The following is a 27659-nucleotide window of genomic DNA, read 5'->3' on the forward strand; positions in this document are numbered from 1 at the left end:
CACACTCTTCCTGCCTGACATTATTAGGACATGACTTTTCCTTTCCATCCAACTAAATGTCTTGATCAAGCCTTTAGCACATAACATCATAACTCCTACAACCTTCTTCTCTACAGCCTTGATAATTGCAATCTTGCTCAAATTCTACCCATTTAAAGAATTGCCTCAAGAATAATTTTCCTGACTTTTTTTTATATGACAAATCCATCTTTGCAGTTCTACCTATTGCTTAACCTCTTTACTATACAAAAAACAAAACTATGCATGTTTATTTTGAAGGTACTTCACTTAAACAGTTACGAGTTTATAAAGGGCCTTGCCTTTATTTTTTGTTCACTGTCGAAACCTTTATCTTCACTCCACTGAAGATGTTTGTCGATTCATTTTGAAGTAGGATATTTTCACCTTCTCCTATAATACAGTTTTTGCACAGAAGCATCACAAATATCAGATATACCTCATTGTGCGTCTTCAGACTGAACCCTCCTCTGGCATAACGCTTGCAATAAATCCACAGTAGACAGGCGAGGTGTGCGCAGTCATCGGTCACAGCCCCGTTAGCACCACCTCCTTCCTGTTCGTTGTCTCTGTCCATCGTGGACTATAAGCTGTTCAGGGGAATAACTTTGTTTTATACCCCAACAGCAGCAGGGTCCTGATCGCTCAGTAGGGTGTTTGCATACCAACATGATACAGACAGTGAAGAGTAACTATTATGAACCACCTACTGTACTTTGAGATGTGCTTCCAGTCAACACCTCGTATGGAAGTTATGTGCTACCTACGACACACAGAAGGCCCAGCCTGGCCTATCATTCTTACAGGTAATTTTTACTGAATTCATGAAAGGCTCCAACACATGGAATTCAATCAGCTATGCTGTATTGTTTTGTATCAGAACATGCATGCATCATACTTCATTCAGCTCAGCAAGTAAAATCAAAGTGTTCTCAAATCTCTGCTATTCTTATGAGAAGCAATGATAGAACAGTTCTGATGGCCTTTGTTCTGCTAATTAGGAGGAAAAAACCTTGGAATAAGTTTTTGCCAGTGACTGCATTAGTGAACACACAGTACAATAATACGGTACAACAAGAAACTTCTGTAACAGATAATTCTGTCTTTCTGCTTTCTTCAGCCTGACACAAAGCTGGAATAATTAGGATGATAAAGTCTAAGCAGCCCTAGTAAATTCAGCTAAATCTGGTATCAACGCAGTTGGGATACTTATTTGCATGTTTAAATTACTCAAGTGACTAATTTTATAATTTCCTTTTCAATTGCTGAATGCCTTACTTTTAAAATTAGTCCCCTGAGAAGCAGAGGCACAGTGCATGGTGCTGTTAAAGCTAAAAACTTGTTATACTTTAGAAGATTATCACAATATTGCATACATTATTTCTTCTTTAATAAAAATTTAATTGTGCATATAATTTGATAATTTAATACCAATAATGTGTTATACAAATCTAGAATGCATTCATTTGTTTTCTTCTTGGAAAAAAGTTACATTCAAGATTTCTCTGAATAAATATTCTCATTATTAGAACTCCCAATTTTGCCATATCTTGCCTGTAGTCTTCCTAAATGGGACAAAACTCATACCCAGTGAAATCATACCCTTTTATTGTTACTCAAATGTCCTTAAATTCAGCCTCCTGTTCATGTTGTGGAAGCTGCAGAACACTAAGACAGGCTACCTCACTTCATTAATGAAGTTCTGATGATGCTCCTTGGGTACATCTTCAACAGAAAGACAAGGAACAACCACAAAAAGCCATGACAAGAATGAACAGCATTTTGTTGTCATTGGAGGCAAAATTCTCCCCTACTCTTTTGTCTGTTGGTGTGCAGTTTTTAGAAGAAAGCCAAATCTCTGGAAACCATTATAAACAGTGATCACAGTAAAACAGGACCCGTTTTCTGCAGAAGCTGACTCATCATGACCTTCCAAAATGTCAGATTCCATACACTATGCCAAAAAGCCACCCTCAACATTATCTGTTTATTTCCTCACACAAGGACAAAAATTCAGCAATAGGAAGCGCTCAACAAATTGCATAGGCAATGGTGATTTGCTTGGTTTACAAAACAGATAAAGGAGAGAGTCCCACTGCTAAGGACACTGCCACTATAATCCTCATTTCTCCGAGGTTTGTACAATACATGGATTTCAGAAAAAAGAAATCTGGCAGGTTGTCGTGGTTTAACCCCAGCCAGCAACTGAGCACCACGCAACCGCTCACTCACTTCTCCCCGCACCCAGTGGGATGGGGGAGAAAATCAGGAAAAGTAGTAAAACTTGTGGGTTGAGATAAGAATGGTTTAATAGAACAGAAAAGAAGAAACTAATTATGATAATGATAACACTAATAAAATGACACCAGTAATAATAAAAGGATTGGAATATACAAATTATGCATGGTGCAATTGCTCACCACCTGCTGATCGACACCCCGTTAGTTCCCAAGCAGTGATCTGCCCCTCCCAGTCAACTCCCCCCAGTTTATGTACTGGGCATGATGTCACCTGGTATGGAATACCCCTGTGGCCAGTTTGGGTCAGCTGTCCCAGCTGTGTCCCCTCCTAACTTCTTGTGCCCCTCCAGCCTTCTTGCTGGCTGGGCATCGGAAGCTGAGAAATCCTTGACTTTAGACTAAACATTACTTAGCAACAACTGAAAACATCAGTGTTATCAACATTCTTCTCATACCTAGCTCAAAAACCATGGCACTATACCAGCTACTAGGAAAACAATTAACTCTATGCCAGCTGAAACCAGGACACAGGTTTTACTAATAACCTGGATCAATCCTTGCATGACTGTGGGTTTCATACATCCACCTCCTGGCATGAATAGGTTTACAATACTGACCTTGTCAATTCAGTGTATCCTTCAATATACACAGATGCTATGTGTAGCTTTTAATAACAGACTGCAAATGGCCACTGAAAACATCTTTAAAAGCACTTGGAAAATCCCATTTTGTTACATCATTGCCAATTATTGTCTCTGGCAAACTAGCCTCTTGACTGGTTTGTTGATGTGCAATCTGGTTTTGCATACCCTGAAGGGAACGGTGATCTCAGGAACCTCCTAATGAAAGTAAAACTCACTCAACAGGATCACAGGAATGACTAAGTTATCTTCCGTAGAAATTACGAGAAAGTATTTTCTAATGTGTTCTACTGACACATTATTTCTTTCCAGTTCTCTAACTTGGCTCTCTGTGGACGTCATCAAAACCTCCAAAGACAACAAGAGAACTGTTAACAGTTCTACACCCTCCCTCTCATATCCCCCATGGCAGCCCTTGAGATTTAACACCCATCTACCTCCCACCAATCCTTCCATATTACCAGTGGTGGTGCTAGCCTCATGGCTGCATGATGCATCCAGAGACCCTAGTCTGAAATCATGGCTTCTCTGCACCGGGAGCAGTTATGCTGCTCAGATAAATTCTGCTCTAGGTAGATAAAACAGCCGAATAGCAATAGGCTGTGTACAAACAAAACGTTAGAGCTAATCTCCCCTAACTCCTGCTTCGCTGTACTCTTGTTTAGTTCCCTCATTCTTTCTTTCATTTTAGTTTTTATACTTCTAGTTTTCCTGGCCAAATATAACAGCAAGGTTTTCAAAAAGCCTGTTTCTGGTAAATTCATTTCTAGTCTGTTCTTCTAGAGCTCAGGAAGGCATTATCTGAACACAGCAGTGACATAAAAGTACAAAAGCCCAGATATTTCTCAGTGCTGACATTCTTCCCTTCAAAAACAAAACAAGAATAACATCTACTCCTTCCCAAAATTCAGCAATTCCTGCGCCCATGTGCCCAACAGCAAGTCATACGAATGTATTTTATCAAAAAGTTTAATCAAGAGTAATTACTTCACTAAAAGAGGAATACCAGATGTATTTTTCCATTGCAAATTAAAAAAAAAATAATCTTCAAGTCCTAATAAATTTCCACCTTCATACGAGTATTAAAACAATTAAAACATATAAATCTCTAACATTAGCCTTCTGTACTCAGAGAGTAAAGGGTTATTTTTCTCACATGAAAACAAACTTTTCATAGAACACAGTTTTCACAGAACTACGCTAACTTCCTCATGCAAAGGTCAATAAAGTACACACAGCAATCTTCTAAAGCTTGCTGCTAAGAAAACTGACTTTTAAATCCAGTAAGCCTATATGCAATCTTAATATAACATACAGATGACCTTACTAAGCTTCTCTACCTTCTATAAATTTAAATTAATTGTATCATTTTATTTAAGTTTCCAACTTGCTGTGGTGTATTAGCATATTAAAATTAACTCTGCAGGCTGTAATCACTTTACCTTAATAAAAACTTACCAAGGCAAATGTGATAAAATTATAGTACCCCCTTGTGGTGTTACCTTCATACCCCAATAGAACATTTCTTAATATTATATTCTAAAAAAAATCTTCTTCTATCAAGCTCAGTGGATAACTAATTAACCTTTTCTAGAATCCAATACGAGCAAAGGGAAATTAAAAGGACTATCACCAGAATCTGAGAATGGATGAGCTAGAATGACATTTTTCCATAAGCAGAGAAAGTAGTCTTTAATAAAACCTTATGCATTTTTACATCAACAAACATAGCATGTAACGCTTTAATATGAAAACAGTGTTTGGGAAATTGTCTCCACGACGCAACACCAGTAAATAATGCTTTCCATTAAAAAAAAAAAAAACACAAAACAACAAACAAAAATACCCACCACCCAAAAAACAATCAGCTTATCAGTTACAAAAGTAATTTAAGAGTTCACCATTCAATGCTTATATCACACCTTGTACAATGTTTTCCCTCGCTAAATGTAAATGACTCCGGCCCTTTGATTCCAGAGGCCCCCGCTGCAGAACTCTTCAGTCTTCCATTCTCTAATATTTATACACATATATACATACATACACACCCCATTCTCCTCTTACCTCAATAGATTCTTATGAAAACAAGAAAACAAACAAAAAGTAACAACAGATTTTCAAAGCAAGACAAAAGTGTGTTTTGTATTCTCTATTCTTTCTGATTCCAAAGAGGTGTGGGATTTCTTGAGATTAAAACATCCATGTCTCCTAAAAGTACTATAGAAGTCTGTCCTATTTAAATATTATCACCTATAAAAAACATACAGACAGCCACACAACCAGTTAGATTTACTTTTAGAAAGCAAAGGCGCTCACACCTGATTGTTCCCAACACTCAGTCAGCACCATTAACAACAACAGCAGGGTAATACCAAAAACATTAAGCATAAAGAAATTCTTTAGATGCCATGTGTTTTGAATTTTTTGTATATTTGTACAAACAAGATGCACTTTTAGAAGACATTATAATGGTAATTAAGGCTTTAAAAAAAATCAAGATGTTATTACCCCATTTTCTTCATGATTGTATGGTAATAGCTTCAACCAGTATTTGACCAGACTGAAGTGAAAAAGCCGGTTTTTATTTACATACACCTACTGGCTTACTAATATATCCAATATTTGAATATTGGTGTTTAATCTAGACATGAGAAACATGGCAAAGGTTATCAAACCACACAGTTGTCTACAGCCTGACACAGGTAAGATGGCACAGAAGTTCTTAAATATCTGAAAAAAGTATTCACTGCATCTGACATGAATTGCTCCTGTTAGCAGTAAATGAGAGTATTCGAGACATGGAGAAGGGGTACGGGTACATTTTCAATAACACACGTGCATTTCAATAACCCCTTCAACAAACCTGACTCGGTCTGTGATCTCAACCCAGAAAGGCAAGCTTTCCAGAAATTATAACACAGAAAAGAAAGGGATGAGCAAGGGAAAGGGAGGAGGATCTCTCTCCCAAAACCCGGATTAGGTTGGCCTTCTCATCAGTCAAGTTGGGCATATGCAGTCAAATTTGGGCTGAGGCGTAGAAGATACACAGACAAGGGAATACTTGAAAGGAGTATCCAAGGGAAGAAGCCAGCAGCAGACACCAAGCTGACCAGGGAGCAAGCAGGGAGATGCCAGGCATGTACCTGCTATGGGTCGCAGTGCCCCTGTGCAGCATCTAGCAGTGCTTAAACACAAGCCTGGTTCCACAATGTTGATTGTAGCTACGGGAGAAATTCATCTTTCTAGAGAAGGTATGGAAAACAAACGTGACGTTCCTATTATGGATGCTTCACATGCACAGCATTGAGAACAGTAAATTTGGTCTATAAAATGCAGACCTAGGCTATACAGGATTTGTAATTGCCTAATATTAAAGCCTGGACATAAAGTAAATTCAAAACTGTTTCCATAACTAACAGGAACTTAAAATGCAGGATTGAAATGCAGTACCAATAAAGCCTTTGTAAATGCAAACCTAAAATATGTGTTTCTCTGAAAGAAAATAGTTGCCATAGGCGTTTATTTTATTTTTTTCCAGGCTTACAGAGAAGTGGTGTATAACCACTTGTCTGCTGAAAGGTGTGGTTTTGCATTATTCTCAAGTTGTGACAAATCAGTTATTGGGACCAGTAGGGAGTAACCATGTCAGTGGCAAAGTATGAAACAGCATTTCTCTCTCTGCCGGTCCCAGCATCTTTCACAGGGACCACTACTCCCACAAAATGAAGCCATTTAAAGCAAATCCGAGCTTCCTCAGGCCAGTGGAATAATTTCAACACTCTTTAAACAAGAATAAACTACATCACTACTACCAACATTTCTAAAACATGCCCACTACAAGAATTTCAAAACACACCTGTATAACTAATTTTGCATTTTCTAAATGAGACAGCTGTAACTGAATGAAAAAGTTATTTTATCTAAACTGTACAACTAAGCAGTAGCAGAACAAACCAGAAACATCAGCTACATCAACCTTACCATGTTAAAGACCCTTCAAGGATAATTTACTGCATTTTTCATACCAACTTGGCCTGGGTGTCACAAGAATCAGAGGAATCCAGGCAGGTTACATTCCTTTCATCTTTAAATATTTGCATTCAAGGGCCCTGGGGACAAGTGAAGTGAGTTGTTCCTATGACCAGCACATACCACTGTCAGAGAGAAAACTTTTGCTGTTGAGCTAGGGCAAGTCTTCAGCTTCTCCACAAGTCCAGTCTTATGACAGACAAGGTGCTTAGAGATGACCACACCAGCTGGACCACAGAGGCTGATGGCACCACAGGTATGGCTTGGCTTTCATGGTACTTCCATAAGATTTTCCTTGTAGGAGAGTCTTCCACTGAGATCAGTTGCCCGAGTGCCTTAGCAGTGGGGCCTTAAACTGGATTTGAAGGGTACCCCAAGACAGAATAAGGAGGGATGTCTTTGGTGGGATTGCATATCATGTTCAGGGCAACAAGTTGTTGACACCATAAGCAAAAAGCTTAGACCCATACTAAATCTGGGTAACTCTTTGGTATCCACGCCAGAAAGTCTCCCCATCAGTGCCCATTTTCTATCAACTGCTGTTTCATTGCTCTAGGAGCCAGCCTAAGTCTATTGCCCTGTAACACCAAGTTTGTAACATGGCTTGTGTAACCTCCACAGGACTAGAGACTGAGGTTTCTGAGAACTGGGCTTTCTGAAAGATTTTCTCCAAGAATTGGCAGTAAGCACTTGGGGTTTTGTCCACAGCTGCGCCTGTAAGGGCAATGAAATGATTTACTCTTCACAACAGTAATTCTGTGCCCTTGCAATGATTATTATGACACTTGATGGACCTTTGTCCTGTCTCCTAAATTCAGTGTCCCAAGGAAACACCTCAGCTCCCAAACTGTACACACAAACCTCAGAGGCATCTCCTTATAGATCCTGAATAGCCTGTACCATTCTGCTGCCCTGACTACAGCCCAATCACACAAGCTTCCTCCAGCAGCAGGAAGACTCAGGTGGGACCGTCTTAGTACCCATGAGTTCAGATGCCCTCCAGAACCTGAAGACAAGGGAACATGGAAGCATCCAAGAGCCTGCTCAATGGCATTCCACAGTTGGAGAACCTTGCTGGGACAGTCTTTTTGAACAATCTTACAGAACAGCCTAGACATGGCTGTTAATTCCCAGGTATTTTAATCCCATCATCTACCAAGTGCAACACATTATCTTCCATCACCATAGAAGTAAGCAAAAAAATTAACCTCTCCTCTCCATGACAAACGAAGCCTTACATAAACAAAATTGCATACATTCCTGATATTTGACTGCAGGTTAAGAATGGAAAAAAGAGAAAGTCTGAAAGAAATATACTTAAGAAGATTTTATTCAGACAAGAGAGGACCTCCTGCTTAACACACACAAGCCATTAAGAATTTTTCAACCAAATCATATGGACCTGTGTGTACAGTACATGTTAATTCATTGTCTTCTTCCTTACAGAAGTAATGATGAAAGTATCCCTGCTTCAGGATGGACTGGTTTAATTCTGCTTCAGCACTCAATTCTGCCTTTCATTTTCCTACTGACTTTCTGAAATTCCATGGAAAGACATTGTTGTTAAACAGCAGTGAGTGTTATTCTCACAGCAGTGTACACTAATAATAATTCAGTGTGGTGTCATGGAAGGCTGTGAGCTCTTAGCTGAATTTATTTGAAAAATAAAGTTTGGTTTTTTTCTCAGAGATCTTTACTTAAGTCAGCATGGAACTCTTGTAAAAGATAACTACCAATAAGTCACAACTACCCAAGGAACAGCCTTTTTATTTTATTTTTTTATTCCTTGCTCACCATGACAACATAATAAACGAGCCCTGAGAGACTAGAAGTGCATAACTATTTAAAATTTTGTATTTTATCTTTCATTGTATGCTTCCAGACATAGCATTCATGATCTATTTTTTAAAACCCTCTTCAGTGTCTCCAAGTGAAATATTCCAATTTTCAACTGCAATATACAATAATCAGAAATACATCTTTAGCTGTGATTCTAGGTAACAGTTTACAAAACTAGTCTTATAGTATTTTTGTGATCCATTAATAATTACTTGCTCCTGTAAAAGAAAAGCAACAAGCCAACAGTTTCAACATCTGCTTTTTCAATTTTTGTTTTGAGTTCTGTTGGATGTCTCTGTATTCTTTCATACATGACTAATAGGAAAGATACAAGACTAATAGGAAACATAACTGCAACTTCACTTACGGTTGGTTTCAGTTAACAGATGTTCTTTAAACTATCCAACATAAAAGCATTCATTTTAGAAAAACTGACCCCAAAACTGCTTCATAAAATAAAGTATTTCAATTTTTTTCCCCTCAAAGCTTTAGGATCGTTCAAGACACTACAGTATAAGAGGCCCCAGGGTTAAAAAACAAAAAAAAACCCAAAACAAACACCACCACCCCCCCCCCCCTTATAACTTCTGACCTTAAATATCAGGAGACTAAAGGTTTTGCAATATAAGTATCAGAAGTAACATACACACCTATACAAAAAGGTGGGCCTCCTAGACTATGTCTTTTCATGCTAAATTTTAAGTGCCAACATAAAATTACAGAAACAGAGATCTGCAAAACCCCTATGCCACAGATGACTGCCATGATAGGTCAACCAAAGCTTTAGTTTTCCATAAGCTAGTACAGGAGTTATGGTGGGGTCTTTTGGCTGTTGCAAAAGCTGCTTCCTTCTGGATAAGTAACTACTACGAGTCAGCCACAAAGAAGATGTTTCTCGAATTTCTCACTAACATGCTTTCACAGGCATATCAACTAGGGTGATAATAGTACGAGTCCTACTTCCAAACTATTTAATGTAGAATACAGTGAATGAAAAATTGTTTGTCCCCCACACACCTTGTACAGTTGAAGAGTTTACCCAAGATCAATAAATAGGTTTGGGAAGACCTATGTTGTTCCACATTTCTTATTCTGACAATACCACTGTATGTTTGCCCTGTTCTAACACTTATCTACAAACCTGGTGCTGACCACAGTCAAAGAAAGCGTAGCAGACCAGATATACCTTTGGTCCTTTTGTTCAGTGTTTTTGTTCATAGAACACCACATTCAAGAGCTATGCGATAGCTTTGCTACAAGTGCAATCTGCTTACAGCATGGCTTTTCTTAAAGGTCTGTCTATAAAAGAAACCGAGAATAAAACCAAAGAAACAGCTATTGTCCGAAATGCCTTCCAAGCTCATCCATCACTGTTTGCATAACATGGGGACAAATGGGTACTGCCGCAGCACTGCTGTAGTTAAACTGGCACCATAGTGTAGTGCTGATTTAAATATGAACAAGGTTTAATGCCTCTGACCTTTTCCAGACTCACTCTTCCATATGTTATGACAGCAGCCCAATTGAAGCCAAAACATCAAGAGCAACTTCGCAGTTTTACATTTACAATTAAAGATTATTATATTAAAAATTATATTGGAAAGTAATTTTGCAAGTCTGTTCTCCTGCTTCTATTTTGAAGGTCCTTGTGCAACAACACTGAACAGCTGAGCATAACTGGACTTCTCGGAACTTTCAGCAGCTGACTGGTGAAAGCAGCACCGCATCTCTTTCCCAGGAAGAGACTGTAGGTGGCAGCATTTTTATATGGAAAAAACAGAATTCACTTTTTTTAATATTCAATTTATAGTCAGATTCTGAGCCACTTGCTCGCATGCAAGGATGTTTACTCTTGGAATCAATTCCTCCCACACAGCTATGTCTGTTAATCAAGTGCCCATACAAGCATCAATATTTTGGCCTAGACAAGAAGCTAAACTGTTCTATCCACTAACATTAAAGAAGAGCATTCAAAAAGTCATTCAAATAGAAGTTTAGAAACAGATGAAGGAACTGAAGCTTGCAAAATAGCACTATACCCTATGAACACGGCTTTTTATTTTAAATAGAGTATTTTTATTACTTCCTAACCAGAATTCTTTCAGCTTTGCAGAGAGGGATATGATTACTTAAAAAAAACCCAAAAAACCAAAAAACCAACAAAAAACCAAACCATCAAACCACACCTCTAGTTTAAAAAGTGCTATTAAAAATTCATACAAGAGTTAGCACTGGAGAAAAGTTAGTGAATAAACCAAAGTTGAAAGCAAGTTTCTTTCAGACAGTCTGTTTTTCCAGATGCATCATCAGCATCTGCATGTTAGCAATTTTTCATTATTTATAAATGTATTACAGGAACACAGCCAAACTACAAGCCAAGAAGTCCAACACACACATTTTTAAAAATAGGGAATGTGTCTTGGTTATAGAACAAAAGAACTCATTTTATCACTTGGCTTTACCGCTTGAGAAAATGGCTCCTGGTGTGCTGAACTCCATGATAAATGTGCCCCCTCTAGATCTTTATTGCCCTTGTAAATCAAAGGACTGACAGCAGTTAATAAGAAAGCTTTTGAGTGGTTTTGAAGTTTTGCTTTGTACAAATAAAATCTCATATTAAAGAATTTGCTAGTCCTCAAGGTGTGGAAAAATGAGTATGACTAGAACCTGTTGTGCTTTCTTTTTTTAACTGTTTGTTTCCACTATTTAAAAAAAAAAAAAATGTTTTGTATAGCAAGGGTACCGGAATAAAATAAGTAAATCACTCTGCATTGAAATATAAAAATTAGAGTCAGTGAGTTATTAAAAAAAAAATTAAAATCTTTCTGGCATTTCTATACCCTGTGATGTCTGGACAGGGCAACAAAATCAGGAGTGTACAATATAAAACACTAAAGATTTTTCCATAATTTTACATTAGATGTTGACAATACTTCTACAAACCATTTTTAACTAAAGAAAGTGATGATTCTACACCCAAAAGTTATCAGTCGAATTCCACTGTTATATTGTTGTAGGGAGGATAGGATTATCTGAGTCACCAGCTAACCCACGGGTATGGACAAAAGTTTTAAAATCCATTGGCAGAAACTACAGCAATATTCACGGATGGCCAAATTATGGTAAGTAGCATGAGTTCTACTTATATATGTACCTTTTGGTCAAGCAACAGTACCCTACAGGGAAACAAAGAGACAAATTACTGCAACACAAATATTTAAAGATCATATCATAAAGTGAAGAGATCAATTTATAATTATACATTTTAAAGTTTGCTTTAGAGATTACAGTCTAGAACAGACACTTGGAAAAAAATGGTTATTTGGAGGTCTTCAGAAGCAAACTGCAGTTTGGATAAGGACACTCTTTATGGCATCATGCATTGAGCATACAGGGTCAGCATTTCACTGAATTACAGTTTAACCAAAACAAATTAGAATTAATGTTGTGGTGGCTTTCTATTTTGCTTCCATGGCTTGCATTATCCTTGTTCAATTCCAGGCAACATCCTTCCTTCTAAAACAGTTTATGGCACACCCTGGCTGAGGAAATCTTAACAGGAAACTACAGTTATTTGGACAAAGCTAAACGTATTTATAGGGAAATAAATATATTTCCTGTTCAAACTGGTAGCACAAAGGTATTATGTGACAAACTATCAACAGGTCTAAAGAAAGCCTAGCTTCTCCTGACTGGATTTTAAATACATTTTAGAAGGCATCTCAGTAAAAATGCATGTTAGTGGACATTGTCTCTTTAACTGTTCAGTTCCCTCCGCCCCAATCTAGGAAAAATAAAGTAGGGTTTTTCTCTAAAAACAACCAGTATTAAAGGAGCACATTAATAAGTGTCATTTAGGATTAGGATCCAAAGTATCAGGCATCAATATTTCCCAGCTGGGCGGATCTTTTGTAGCCAAAGTCCCAAGATGTCACTTACCACTAGCAGACACTGGAAAGCTACAGAGAAAAAGCAAATCAGACTGAAGTGTTACTGCCTTCTGCATGATTTACCCTCCTCCCTACACTCCCAGCCTGCCCTGCCCACAGCCCACCATCTGCTTGCTTATGCAATCTTCCTTCACGCACTCTGCCCTTTGGGTAGGTAGAGGATCCTCTTTATCTGGGCGAGACTCAGTGACATGGATAATCAAACCTTTCTTCCAAGGAGAGGCTACTGACCAGCAAACAGCAGCTCCTTCTCAGACAAGACAGAAAAATACACATCAAGAGCTATACACAAAGCAGGCTGTATGTCTGGATGGTGTAGCCTACCGCACGGCCATCGACGGCTCAGTTTATGGCCTTGATGAACTGAGGTTGTTACTGTGCCATGCTGATATTTTCATTTAAAGCACTGTTACACTTCTAACTCTCATCATTGGAAAGAACACCTAGAAATATAAAGTTAATGTATTCAGTAAATGTATGCCTTCCCTAGTCTGTAGACGATCAGACTCTTCTGTGATTCTACCAACAGAATCACCTCCATTTGTTTTTTCCCCTATTACAAATTTCCATCACTGCCCCTCACCCCCAATATTGACAGATTGAAAGGAGAAGGCAAGAGATAAGGCCACTAAAAGTGTCCCTCAGCTGTGTTATTGTGGTGGTGTAGGCCAGCATTAGTTAAATGAGAAAACAGCTGGCAAGCAGAGACTCCATAAAGCTATGCTTGATGGCTGCCCAGAGAGAGAATGTGTCACCAATCTAATAAGGATCTAGGTCCAAACATGACACGGGACATTTCACAGAAATAAAAACGAAATTTCTGAAGCATATAATTACTTCACAGTTTAAAGACAAATACTACTTCCTGATGAAAGTGAGATTCCTGAAGTAGAAGTGCACTCCCCAAGGCTGGAAAAGAGGTCAGAATGTGACAAAAGATGTAGAAACCACCCAGAATCTGGGTACCAACAGTTTTCTTCCTGCTGCTTCACAGCAGCTGACAGTGGCAGATCTTGGTTTAGAAAAGCCTACAAAGATGTCCTTCTCTGCCACTAGTTAAGTATAACGTTGCACTTGAGAAGACTTTACCACACCTAACAAATCAAAAGGAAAACAATAATGGCAAAAAGTGAATTCAGAATGCAGTTACAGGTGGCACCATTCAAGACAGTGTTCAGTTTCTGCAAACGAACTTTCTTTTAAAATGCAGTCTTAGCTGATACTACATGAATGGGACAGCTAGCTCAAACATAGCATGCATCTACCTCCCCAGACAGCATAATGTTTCTTTGCTGCTGACTTTCCCCTTGAGGTTAACAAGGTCATTATTAAAGGAAGACCAGAGGTTGGTTTAACATTTATAATGATTAATTTGATTTTTAAACTACTTTATGATGATTTATTCTTATTTTTCAATCCAGAAATTATTTGTAAACCTCTGAAAAGCAGTTATGTGTTAAGTTTTGGGTTTTGGCACAGGTGCGTGTGTTTTTATTTTTGTTTGGTTTTAAACAAAATAAAAGTGATGGAACCACTTGTTCCATTTAAAGAACAAAACACAGTTCCCTCCCTCCTCACTTCAGGTCAGTTGCCAGGTGCTGGCATACTGCAGAACCTCTCTAAACTTTGAGTTTCAGCTCAGCAATCAGGAGCCAAATCATATATAAGTATTGATGTTTGCCACTCTACAGTTAAATTACATCAAGCATCAATGCAATCAACTCATTAGCTGTTTTTTATTGAGCACCAACATTCATTACTTACTTTTCAATTCTTTGATTAAGCAACATATTGCCTGTATTCCCAGTCTACATCTACCAGCTGATTAGCTCAATAATACTGATAATCTTCTCAAGTCAAAAGAGCTGGGAAGGGAAGTAACTGAAATCCCTAAGAGCAGACTCAATTTACTTCTTTTGTGTATAACATCAATACACTAAACTACTAGCAATACAATCCAGCAAATGAAACTTCAAATGCGCTAAGTTAGAGAGTAATTTTAACAAAAAGTCACAGCAGGTCATTAAAATGCCCCTTAATTGTCTCTAGATCATACTCTGTTATCCTTCCACAACCTTCCTGGCATGCTGAGATTTTAAATCTCTTCTGACTGATGTAAGAATGAAGAACAGAATTGAAGTGTGATTGTCACATACGGAGTCTGAATGCCAAAGGTCAAAACAGCTTACTGGTATGCTGGCCCACTGCTCCAAATTTTATATCTTTTCTGTCCCTCGGTTATTGCCTGACATGATTTAACAACTGTAATTCCTTATTTAACGATGTCAAAGGTTTTTAGGAAATTGACTGTATTTCACCAACGATATATTTCTTCTTGATTACAGAGTGGTTAAAATGATTTTAAACCAAGACAGCAAAATAAAGCAGTAATAAAATCAATAAAAGGTGCTTAAAACATTCCTTCTATTAGGTAATGGCATTTAAAATATCCGTAGCTTGTAATGGCACTTAGGATATGCCCGAAAATCAATGAGCTAAATTACTTATTGAACTAGTTAATTTGAACATTGAGTTTTATATGTATATTGATAAAACAAGCTACAAGAATACTGGCTGTGTTTGAATTTCACGGTCGGATGTCTCCCTCTGCTGGAAAAAAACTCTAAAAATTCGACCAGAATTTTTTTTTTTTTTTTTAATCAGCAACACTAAGGGATGTAACGCCTAAAAAACTCCACAAGAGGTCTCCAATTCTCGTAGAGTTTGTAAATGAATGCTGCTTTTGCTGAAGACTGCTCAGTGCTAAAAGATGCTAAACAGCAACACAAAACTTTAGATTTCACCCAGAATACCGCCATTTGGTCAGACCTGAGGAACACGCAAAAAACACATAACATGGGAAAAGCATAGAAAATAAGGGATATCATAATGCTTTAAAAACAGTGAGACTATCCTCAAGAATTTTGCCAATACTTTTCATGTTAATATTCTAGATTCAGTAATAACAGCCTCAGGTTCTAGTTTCTTGCTAGAAGTAACGTATAAAAGACAAGCTCTATGTCTACCAGTTCCTACTCTCGGGATGCAAGAACGCTTCTACAAAGACTAGCCTAAGCACTCAGTTCAGAGCCTCTTTCTCCTTTACATCGAGGAAAGCTGTACTTCACAGAGGAAAAACGTTTAAAAAATAAGAGAGGCTGAAGGATGTTGGGTTTGCTTACAAAACAAAACGCATTAGCCTAACACAGTCCCCTCGGAAGAAAGGAAACACTAACGGTAATAAAGATTTCTGCCTATTTGCATAGGCTTTTATCGCCGCAGTACTGGGAACCCTGAAGTTACCCGAAGCTCCGAACGAGAGGCAGGGGGATGGGGTTCTTCCAGCCCGGGCTGCAACAACTCCCGAAGTTGCAGAGGCAGACACAGAAGCGAAGGCAGAGCACACAGCTAAGGTCAGGATACCGCCCTGTATATGCTCTTAGCGCCTTCGCTCTCTGTCAAGATGAGAAGACGGCACCTCTGCATTTTAAATCTGCAGTCTAGCGGTAATAAGATTACGAGATCGTTCTGAGGCCGCTCTCTCATTTTTTGAAAGGTCAGGGTGATTAGGCGACGTTCCCGACAACTGGAAAAAGGCAAATGCCACGCTCATCTTCCAGGAGAGCAGCAGCGGGAGCCGGGAAAGGCTGGCCGGCCCCTGAAACCGCTGTCCCTGGAAGGATTATGGGGCAAACGCTCTCGCAGGCCATTTAGTCAGCAGGCGAACGAGGGACCCGCCGGCAGGCGCCGGCCGCGGCTCGGCGGGGCTGCCCGCCTCCCTCCGACCCTGCCGCCTCAGACCCCCGCTGACAGGAACCAGCCCCGCAGCCGCCCTCCCTCAGGCGGGGCGCGCCGAGGCGCAGCTACGGGGAAGGGAGACCGGGCACCCCCGGAGACCCCCAGGCGAGGTGCCGCTCGCCGGCTGCCCGCCTCCCTGCTCCGCCGTCCCGCCCCTCACCTCCGGGCGGAGCGACCCGACTTCCCCAAGATGGTGCCGCGCCACCGACAGCGGAGACGCACCTTCCCAAGATGGCGGCGGCGCGCCCGTCTCCCGCGACCTCTCCAAGATGGTGTCCTGCTGCCGCCGACCTCTTAAAGATGGCGGCGGTGGCCCCGCCCCGAAGCGGGGCAGGCTGGGAGAGGGGCCGCGCGGCGGGGAGCGGGCCTGGTGCGGGCTGGGCCGGCGGGCGGGCGGTCTGTCGGGCCGGGCTGGCGGCGGAGCGGGGCCGGGCGGGCGCCATGCCGGAGCTGGCGGTGGACCGGGTGGTGGTGCACCCGCTGGTGCTGCTCAGCGTCGTCGATCACTTCAACAGGTGGGGCCGGACGGGCGCGGCGTCCGCGGCGCTGAGTCACGGTCGCGGGCCGGGCCGGGCCGGGCCGGGGCCGTGAGGGGACCCGGGCCCGTGAGGGGAGCCGGGCTGTGAGGGGAGCGGCGCGGCCGGGCCCCGGGACGCGCAGAGCGGGGCGGAGGGGACCCCGCGCCGTGAGGGGAGCGGCGCGGCTGGGCCTGGGCCGGTCGCCGGGGGCCGCGATCCCCGTCTGGAGGCGGGAGCGCGGCCTGCGGGAGCCCCCGGAGCCCCCGGCCCGCCGCCGCCGCCGTTGTTTTCGCCTTCGGAAGGAGAAAAGGCGGAGGTGGGGTGCCGTGAGGGGGCCGTCAGCGCCCGTCCTCGGGCCCGCCGAGGGCTCGGAAACAACGTCCCGCTCCTTAAAACACGAGTGGGGGAGCGGTGGGGGCCGTTCCTGAAGCTGCAGCTGGGTGAGCGGGGGATAAATCATACCCCCGTAAACACCTAGTGTGGTTCGTGCCTCGTTTAACTTAATTGTGCCAATTGACGCGAGGTTTTCATGTCAAAAATAAAAACCAAAATCTCGCAAGGCGAACAAGCCTGCTATTGTGAAAGCGAAATTGCAGATGACACCGAGCAGTCTAAGAGCTTACTCACTTTTTTATAGCCCATTGTCCTGCGGAGAGGCTGCAGCAGTGCTTATTTTGGGTCACGTTCCCCCTCGTTAGCTGCTTTGGACCGCATAGTCCTCTTTCTGCATCGCTGGGTTACATGGTTTGATTCTGAGGACACCAAAACGCCTTTTTCTGGATGTAAATTAACAATCGGTAATAAAATGATCATAACGGCTCTTCTTCCGTTCCAACCTGCATACTGTTTAACTTGCAGAAATTAGGCGAAGTGAGTGGTCCGCTGTTAACCTTCTTTTCTGAAGCAGGCTTTTTGTCATAGGAACTGACAGTCTTTTCCATTTAGAATAGGAAAAGTTGGAAATCAGAAACGCGTCGTTGGTGTGCTGCTGGGCTCGTGGCAGAAAAAAATACTAGATGTGTCCAACAGTTTTGCAGGTGAGTTTGGGTGTCCTACCCTTGTTCAAACCTACTGAATTATTTAATAGATGAATCGCATTTGGGTTTTTTTTAAGCCACCCTGCCAGAGTACAGATTGGTCCCTCCATGTACAAATCAGGCTATATCTAAAAAAAATGCTAACTGCTGTCAGAAATACACCTATTCCAGCCAGTCTTGTGCTGCATCTTCCCTGTAATATTGTGCAATGTGGAATGTTTTGGGAGTGGATGCGAACCTCTTTTAAAATGCTGGTGAATATTTTGCTGCATTGGACTTGCTAACCTCTGCTGAGTGATCAGTGTCTCAACATGTCATACAGAAATCACAGCTCTCAGTGCTGATGTAGCTGTTACCTACTTGTGTAAAGATTTAATGTATAATTTAGCTTTACTTCTTTTCCTCAGATCTTGTCCGATTAAATACTAGTTCTTTCCTTAAGTATGTTAATAGTGTTGACGTAGTTTCTTCTTAAATACTTACATGTGATAGTAAAGGTACTTCTTGAATGCATGGCTTTTGCTGACCCATTTGTGTTAGTTAGATCATTTCCTTCCCCGTGGGGCTACTCTGTGACAAAGCAAAATTATCTAGTTTATATATGGAGTTTCACAGTTTATATGGGGTTCTTCTCCCAGGTGTGGACTTCTTTTTTTTTTTTTTCCAGTTTTTGGAATAACTTTTTTCCATTTGATTTTTTTTTTTAATTGTTTTGACAGCTTTCAACTATGAAGCTTTTACTATACCTTACTTAAAGCGCCTCATGGTGTTCTGGTAGCCTATAAAAGTGCTGATGACGTGTTCTACACTGAAAACTATTTTTTCTTGAAGTAGACTGTTGTTGATCAACAAGCTATAAAGTCTGCTGGGATACTCAGTTTATCATATCAAATGTCTATGCATGCTATTGAGTCACTTTTGTATGTGAGAGGATTTCTCTCTAATGCTTGATGTTGTCCACTGAGGATAACCCTCAGAATGTTTTGCATTTCATTCCTCAGTTTTAAACTGTTAGTAATTATGAGACAGCTTCTACCTGAGATAATTGACCAGCACTGCTGGTTAGGTTGTGCAGCGTAGTGTTGCAGAACAGTTGAAACTGATTAAAATCCACTTGTCTTTAGCAGCCAAAGACAGCCTAAAACACAGTGTCTCTATAAACGTTTTCATTCTGGAAGTTGGATTCTTAAATATTGATATTTTGTTTTATTCCCAGTACCTTTTGATGAGGATGACAAGGATGATACTGTGTGGTTTCTAGACCATGACTATCTGGAGAACATGTATGGAATGTTTAAGAAGGTCAACGGTAAGTTGAGATCTCCTTGCAGTCAGGGGTATGCTCCTAGAAACTTTCAAGACTATGAGGAAGTGAATTCATAGTAAGGTAGAGAGTTAATTGCTCACATAAGAAGCCACTCCATGCTAATTGCTTGCATGGTTTCACTTTCACTGATGGTTTTCTGTGAGTTAATTTGTGCAAGTAGTTTTGTGTTCTTAACACATTAATTTATACCTGGCTAGTTTTCTGAAGTCTCCTGACAGCTTTGTATCTCCACAATAATTCAGATTTCAAAAATGCCATTATTTCTGAAGAATTTCAAAGCTTTCTCCTCTATAACCCATTCTATACCGATGTGCCCTGAAATTAGTTTTTTATGAATCTGAACATTACAAACTCACATTTTGTAAGTAACGATTCTAATTGCTCTTCACCACTTCAAAGAAGTGTCTTTACTGCTCAGTTTGAGATTTTAGAGCTGAATGTTGAGTCATAACTTCAATTCCTATGAATTTTCTTAGCCCTGGGACCAATTTTCATTCTCATGATACAGTTTGCATTTCTGGAATTTTTGCATCTCTAGATGTCAGAGTTTCAGGCTGTCAAATACTGATATCTGCAGAATAAGAAATTATATTCAATAGTCTAGTTTAGTTAAGAACCTAGGAGTAAAGTGATATATGTGATTAGTAAGCTACAATAAGTAAGTACGATTAGTAAGCTGTCTTTGTCACTAGCCACATCATTGTCTTGCCTACTGTAGTTCATTTCCCCCTACTTTACACTCGTCTTCTACACGCATTAGATTTTCACCCTTGATTTGCTAATTCAATCTCTGCCTAAATCTTTCTGCTGTTGTCTTACCATGCGATTCTGATTTAGAATCCTCTCTGGTTTTGCTCAGCTAGAGAAAGAATAGTTGGTTGGTACCACACAGGCCCTAAACTGCACAAGAATGACATCGCCATCAATGAACTGATGAAAAGATACTGTCCTAACTCTGTAAGTGCGGCACTTTTTCAGTTTTGGGGTTTTTTTCCCTCTCTCTTACTAAACGGGGGATCTGGGAATCCTTGGCCCCACCTTTGTTACTGGTGATACAGCATGTTAAAGACCTGGTAGCTGTACAATGATTGAGGAACTCAGATCTGAGTCGTTTGAAGCAGCTATAGAAGTGTTTTCGCAGTGCCTAAAGTTAACACCTCTGAGCAGCTAGCATACATTGCTGCGAAGTGAAGACCTGACTTAGGTATTTTTTTCTAGTCTTTGAACGAAACCTGGTTTTCTGAAATGTTTGCTTTTTCCATAAGGTGTTGGTGATTATCGATGTGAAGCCAAAGGACCTGGGGCTGCCCACAGAAGCTTATATTTCGGTTGAAGAAGTTCACGATGTGAGTACTATTTAACATGTCTTTCTGCCTTTTCCTAGTAAAAGGGTTTCCATTAAAGGATGGCTGTTTGGATTGCCTTATTTTCTGAAGGCTGCATATCCCATGGCACATAGTTGCCTTTTACATATGGGATGTTGCACTCACTAGTGAGGGCCTGTGACTTGCAGCCAAAATCTGCTGAAACCAGAGGTTAAATCCCAGTTGTAATGTGAGCATTTGTAACCAAAGCTTTCATCCACCAATGCCCTTGGAAGAAAAGCTGTGCGTTACTGTTTGACCTAAGGAATTCCACAGCTCCAGCTGTCCCTATGATTTAGATGCTTCTTACCTACTTCTTAGCTGTCCGTGGCAATGAAGAAAGGCACAGATTGGAGCACTTCTAAGGTGTCACTTTTACATGTGAGCCTGTCTGCAGAGGTGTTCTGAGTAATTGCATGCTTATTCACTTGTGCACCTGCCGATGCTGAGTAGGTAGGTCAGGCATAGCAACACATACTAATCACTTGCAGCACCATGCAGACAAACGACATACGGTAGTAAGTCAGCTTTAGCTTTTCATTTGCAATTGTTTGATTTAAATTACATTCTGGGTGTATATAAAAAAGTTTGATCCTTTTGCCTTTCTGAGGCCCTCACTATGGAGAAAAAGCTGCTCCCAGTATTGTAGATCTTATAGCTGTAGGATTTGTTCTTAGTTTTGTGAATTCACAATAGTCCCGGTGGTGCTTTCTATTTACAGATGTATAATGGTCCAGGTAATGGTTTTCAAAACACATGGGTAAAACTTATTCCTAGAAATTTAGCCTGTGAATCTTTTAAACATCTTCCTTAATATCCAGTGTATAAGTTAAAATTTTAATGTGATTGCTGCATATTAGTATTTTTTTTTATCTGGAACTGCATACATGCTTCAAACTGGCTGAGAGCAAATATCAGGATGGCCAAAGGTATCCCAAAATGTAATAAGGTTGTATTGCAAAAGAAATAATTATGATATTTAGTGAGACTCTCTGTTTTACCCACCAGTACCTAGACCAGCAAAATACAGTAATTGAAAATTACACAGAGGGCGAGAAAGAAGAAATTGCTAGCAACTCTGGGCTTGTGACAGTTGGTAACACTAATTAAATCAAGAAAAATCCAACTAGAGCCTTTCCTCTCTTGATTTCTTTTGGACTGTATATAACTATTTTGCTTGTTTCATTAATACAGCCTCTCATACTCTGTCTAAAATTCTGTGGTTTTAAAAGGCATTGTGTTTTACTTACAAACTTCTCCCCTTATCTCTGTACTTCAGTCCCCCGATACTCTGTTTTGCCATAATTTGCCCCATTGCCTCTTCCTGGTCCTGGAAACAGGCATCAGTTAATCTTAACACTGCGACATGGTGCTAGTTGCCCCACTGTTGGCATGTGAGACATCCGTACTGGCTAGTTAGCGTGCCCCTTTGTACCTGCAGTCAGCTCTGTGCTCAGTCTGACCATGTCTCCTGTATCCTTGCACCTCGAAGGATGGCACTCCAACCTCCAAGACATTTGAACATGTGACTAGCGAGATTGGAGCAGAGGAGGCAGAGGAAGTGGGTGTTGAACACTTGCTACGGTAAGCATCTTTAACGTGAAAGCATTCTTACGAGACGTGCATAGCAGCGAACGCGATCCATCTGGCATCTCCCAGTGCCAGCTTCCTGGAGGAAATGCGGATCTCGTTAAACACTCTACTTAAATTCTAGGAGCGTATTCATTTAGCAGTGTTGCTTGGCATATTCACTCATTGCTAGTGAAAAGTGTGACTGCCCACTGATGAGATGATGAAAACTACATATTCATTCTATCAAAGCTGCGGAATATAGCATCGTTTGGAACCGTCTCCAGCTGCTGTGTACCTCACAGCAGGACTGAATGGGAATGTTGCTGATGGATCTGTAGCTCTCCAGTCAGAAAAAAGAGAGCAGTTGCCCTATACAAACCACATTGCCTTTTCACCAGTCTGAAATCCTGTTGTTTATTTCTCTCTATCCCTCTAACTGGTGTTACAGATATTATTCCAAAGAGAACGTATGCGCACCACAGGATACAACAATGATCTATTTTAGATACACTTTGTAACGTACATCGGTTCATTCTCATTCCTTGACTTGAAGCATTCATTTCAGTTGTATTCCAGCTGTGCTTCAGACTGCTTTTCTTTATAAGCTGGAAAGATCTCTTAAGCAAATATGCCCAGCTGTTAATGAGAATGCAAAGTAACATTCCAATGCTGATTCTTTCTGTTGTGGGTGTTTCAGAGATATCAAGGATACAACGGTGGGCACTCTGTCCCAGCGGATCACGAATCAGGTCCATGGCTTGAAGGGACTGAACTCCAAGCTTCTGGACATCAGGAGCTACCTAGAGAAAGTAGCCATGGGCAAACTCCCCATCAATCACCAGATCATCTACCACCTTCAGGATGTCTTCAACCTGTTACCAGACGTCAATCTGCAAGAGTTCGTCAAGGCCTTTTATCTGAAGACCAATGACCAGATGGTGGTGGTTTATCTGGCTTCTCTTATCCGTTCCGTGGTTGCCCTGCACAACCTCATTAACAACAAGATTGCCAACAGGGATGCAGAGAAGAAAGAAGGACAGGAAAAAGAAGAAAGTAAAAAGGAGAGAAAAGATGAGAAGGAGAAAGACAAGGAAAAGAGTGATGTCAAGAAAGAGGAGAAAAAGGAGAAAAAGTAAAATGTGTAGTTTTTTTATTTGTAAATTAAAAATCTTGTAAACTAAATCACTTTGAGGCTGGGTTCTTTTATCTTGTTGAAATGGTCACGGCCCTGCATTTTTCTACTTTGGTATCTGCTTTTTGTGTTCATGGTAATGTGGCTGGATAGATCTTTTCAGACTGGCAGCTGTTGCAATGAGCAGGCAGTTACTGTAGGGCAGGGCTGGTGGTTTGGGTCTCAGCACTGGACAGGGAAAGGGTAAAAGCCAGGAGGAAAATTTTTTTTTTTTTTTTAAGCACACCACTCTTCCTTCCTCCAGTGTGCCTTTAAGGACTTTTTTAGTCCAACAGCTGAGGATTTCTGCCACATACTGTGTTAGCCTTCATTCAAGGTACTTGTCTTACCTGTCACTGAGTTTTCACTACTGTGTGAGACCTGAGTTGTTGGCATCAATTCATTTTTGAGGTGAGGAGGAGGTGCCAAGTTCTGGAAGCACCATGGAGTGACTAGCAAAGAGGCTGTTGCTACTGCTGGCTGTTTTCTTCCAGCTATACCTTGTGCTGGGCTAGTACAATTTTTTTTTTTTTCTTTGCTATCCTTTGTAGCTGGCCAGTGACAAGATTGGGGTTGGCTGTTTTGTTACCTGACATTTTAAAAAAAAAAAAAAAAGTAAAAAACTATACTCCTGGCTCATGTGATGCTCTGCAGGGATGGAAACACAGCGGGGGAGAGAAGCTGGGATCCTGCTCTGGTGATGAGGGGAGGTTGTGTGTGGTGCTACCATGCTGTGAAGAACATCTTCCTTTCCTCCCATAAGCTGTCAGGGCCATTACCATATCAGGCTTGTGGTATGCATATGTATTTGCAGTTTTCTGGACTAATTCATTACAATTAGCTAATTTCATGCAACATAGATATCTGTGTATTTAATCTGCTTCCTATTTGCACGGGCCCTAGGCACCTTGTCCCGTCTGTCATGCAGGTAGCACGTCGCTGCTGTTACAGCTTCCACAGCTCTGTGCCAGCGAAGGAACCAGCTTTGCTGCCCACCTGGGGAGGCACCTGGGCTGTCAGCACTGCACAGACACTGTGCTCTGTCCTTCTGGGCCAAAGGGCAAGATGAACATGTGCTGCAGCATCTCCTAGGAGATGGGGCAGAGGGAGACATGCCTTTCCCAGGCATAAGATGCCACCAGTGCCCCTGTCACCTCCCAGACCAGGGCATGAGCAGCACCCAGGGCTTCAGGTAGGCACAAGCGCTGCATCAGCATGATGGTGCCCACAAAGATTGAAGCATTTCTTCTGCAATTGGGCTGGCACCAGCTGTGCCATGCTTGGCAAGGGTCTCCCACAGCACAGTGCAAGTACAGACTATTAAAAAAGAAAAAAACCAAGAATACCAAACAACAAAACCCAAACCCACACAAAGAACCAACCAGCCAAGGCAGCTGCTGAAAAGCAAAGTCACAGCAAAATTACTGGATGCAGGCTGTCCCCCAGTGATGTGACTAGTGGGTTGGTTTAGTTCCGCTTTTGTTGGATTTTGTTTTACTAAACACCACCAGCCTGTGGCCATTGGCCTCATGCACCTGATTTTGTTCCACCAATACCGCTCTGGTTTCACACAGTGGCACAGGGAGGCAGCTCCTGCTCTGACAAAGCATCCTCGAGACATTTTTAGCCAAACGTGATTATAGGTTGGGTGAAGGCAGGCATTGACCCTCCTGCGCAGTGTGTAAATGGAAAAAAATACATATTACTTATGATCCCGCTAACGAGCTCTGGGCACCCACCACAGCCCTTTGGCCAAGTCCCCGCCAAGATGCCCCAGGCCTTGCACCAGGCTGTCCCCCCGTGCGACACACCGACCAGGGACACAGACCTCGGCAGCTGCTTATTGTTTATTGCACAAGAAGTCGGCATCGCTGAGGCAGGATGGTGCAGTACAAAACTATCTGGTTACCAGTCAAAAGCTATTGCAGTGTCTTGTATCCATAGACTTCCTTTATGTACAGCTATGTATACCAACCCTCGTATGGGTCCGTCTCCCCCGTGCACACCAGGGGCAGGCGGAGCAGGGACAGTAGCGGAGGTGGCATCCAGGCAAGGGGCAGAGGCCTGATCCTGCCCTCCCCTGCAGCTCCAGGAGCTCCTGCCACCAGCCCGGCCAGCAACAGAGGAAACACAGGGAGTTTGGGCCAAATCCACGAACCAAGCAAAGGCCAGATGTACCAGGAACGTGACCGGAGCCCCTGGGGCTGCTGTGCAGCACCAGCTCTGAGCAACACACCACTTAACTATTAAATATACCTGCACAGGGGCCACACGCTTGCAAATCAAAACACGCAACAGACATGGTCGGCCAAGCCCTGTGTCTGGGTGGCCACGGGTCTGGCGCAGGAAGGGGCTGTCCTGGCCCTCGTGCGATGCATCGGCCGCAGCAGCGACCAGGGGTTCCCCGTTACCTTTGCTGGGTGCAGGATAGGGCCCAAATATGACCTGAGAGTTGGTTCAAGAGCCGTTTCCTTTCCCCTCCTCACCTGCATGTATTAAAATGCCACGAAAAGGCAAAAAACACTAGGGGGAAAAATAGCCTGTGCCGAAACCAGATCTCGTTTAACTGTGTCTGCGAGGGGGGACCGGGGAGCCTCAGTGCACCGCGCGCTGCTTGCCAAAGCCCAGGGCTTCGCCCCGTCCCCTCTGCGCCAGCCCGCGCCCCTCACGAGCTGAGCGGAGCCAGGCTTTTGCATCCACCTCCCCGCCACACCTCAAATTTTGTCTGGGGAAGGAAACGCAGACCCGTTTCCCCCAGGGCTGCGTTAGTGCAGATCTCACACGGGAACAAGAGCAACAGCGTCCGCAGCTGCCCGCGCACCATCCCGCAGAGAGGGCTCGGCGCTGGGCTCCGCGGGCGCCGGCAGGCAGGACCTCGCAGCCGGCAGCGCTCCAGGGCCCTCCCCGCTCCGGGAAAGCACCAAAGCTCCGTCACTCCTGTCCAAATCCTTCCGTCTCCTCAATCGCATAAAGCAGCTTCTCCTTCAGCTGTTCATAGCTCTTGTAGGGAGGGAGATCCAGACGGTTGAAGCTGGAGAGACAGCAGAGGCTGTGAATAGTGCCGCGATCCCAATTCTCCTCCCCGCTGCGGGGTCCCCTCTGGCCTCAGCCGTGCACAGAGGCTGTGGCAAGATGCACGGCCAGAACGGGAGTTACATCCCATGGGAATACGGTGGAGGGGATGGAGGGCACCCGGGGCCCCGTGCAGCCCTGCTGAGGCTGCTTGCGGCTGTCCCCACATGCTCCTAACAGGGACAAGGAGAAACGACTTACCATGTATGGCTCCGAGGCAGCCACGTCTCTTTGCCAACTTTATCGATGCAGAATTTCTGGGGCCCGTTGCTGCCTGTTAATTATGAGCACAGCAAATCTCATTACATCACCAGGAGCTGAAAAAGAAAACCCTCCAACACGCCGCTAGCCAGCAGATCGCACCGTCACACGCCCTTATGATCCTACAGACACATCGGGGCATAAATCCATACCAGCAATCGCTGCCTGTTCTGACCCCCTTGCAGAGAGGATGTGCAAAAAACAAGAAAGGAGAAAGCTGAAAAGCCTATTCACAGGTCATGGAGAGATAATAGCATGGCTTCTAAGCAGGATGGTTAAATAGCAAGTGCTAAAACGTTATTTATCCGTAGACCCGCAGGATTGAGCGAGCCCATCCAAGAGTTTTAAAGGACCTGGCTCAGAAAGTCTGTCACTGAGGTCACTTTTTAACAGATTGTGAGTGCTGGAGAGGTTCCAGGAGGCTGGAAAAAAGGCTAATATGCCAGCAAGAATAAACGAGCGGCCTAAGTTAGCTGGTTAGCTTGACACCAATTCCAGGAAAGTAAGGGAAAGGCTGGTACAGGCCCCAAAAAGTAGCAAATTAAACGATGAGAGCAGAATAATGCCACACTGTGGTTTTCTGGAAAAGGGGGTTTGTCGCACAAAAGAATCAAAATTACATCAAAAATCCAATCTCATTCAAAATGGGACTACAAGCTGGACTGACAAAGTGAACTGTGGCGGCACAGTTCATGGCTAAAGAATTTGTCTGGGTATGGCACGCCACCGGATTAAATCACCGTGCTCAGGCGTCACAGCTGCTTCACTGCTCATGTGCTGCGGGCTGCCTTGCACTCTGTGATGGAGACATGGACAGCCAGG

The 27659-nt window shown here is 42.4% G+C and overlaps 2 protein-coding genes across 5 annotated transcripts in view; one reads left to right on the forward strand and one right to left on the reverse strand.

The window, feature by feature from the left end:
- Positions 1-16854: 16854 nt before the first annotated feature.
- Positions 16855-23515, forward strand: PSMD7 (proteasome 26S subunit, non-ATPase 7). Its single transcript, XM_069793193.1, has 7 exons — positions 16855-17030; positions 17979-18070; positions 19287-19379; positions 20257-20354; positions 20663-20743; positions 22254-22345; positions 23031-23515. The coding sequence occupies exons 1-7, from the start codon at positions 16957-16959 to the stop codon at positions 23467-23469; spliced, it is 969 nt and encodes a 322-aa protein (XP_069649294.1). The 5' UTR covers positions 16855-16956; the 3' UTR covers positions 23470-23515.
- Positions 23516-25333: 1818 nt separating this feature from the next.
- The window catches only part of WWP2 (WW domain containing E3 ubiquitin protein ligase 2), a 43842-nt gene continuing 41516 nt past the window's right edge, over positions 25334-27659 (reverse strand). For all 4 annotated transcript variants that reach the window (XM_069793190.1, XM_069793189.1, XM_069793187.1 and 1 more), the window contains 2 exons: positions 26778-26850; positions 25334-26535 (listed from right to left, as the gene is read on the reverse strand). In XM_069793190.1, the coding sequence (XP_069649291.1) occupies positions 26436-26535; positions 26778-26850 (173 nt within the window). In that variant the 3' untranslated portion in view covers positions 25334-26435. The remainder of the gene's footprint in view (positions 26536-26777; positions 26851-27659) is intronic.

The sequence above is a fragment of the Haliaeetus albicilla genome, chromosome 10 (genome assembly GCF_947461875.1).
Source record: "Haliaeetus albicilla chromosome 10, bHalAlb1.1, whole genome shotgun sequence".
NCBI lineage: Eukaryota > Metazoa > Chordata > Aves > Accipitriformes > Accipitridae > Haliaeetus > Haliaeetus albicilla.

What these genes read in the sequence shown, in the direction of transcription:
- PSMD7 (XM_069793193.1), top strand. Translation starts at nt 16,957, where the DNA reads ATGCCGGAGCTGGCGGTGGACCGGGTGGTGGTGCACCCGCTGGTGCTG. An exon ending in AAAGATACTGTCCTAACTCT is followed by an intron (nt 20,355 to 20,662) that starts GTAAGTGCGGCA and finishes TTTTTCCATAAG; the next exon opens with GTGTTGGTGATTATCGATGT. An exon ending in GGTGTTGAACACTTGCTACG is followed by an intron (nt 22,346 to 23,030) that starts GTAAGCATCTTT and finishes TGGGTGTTTCAG; the next exon opens with AGATATCAAGGATACAACGG.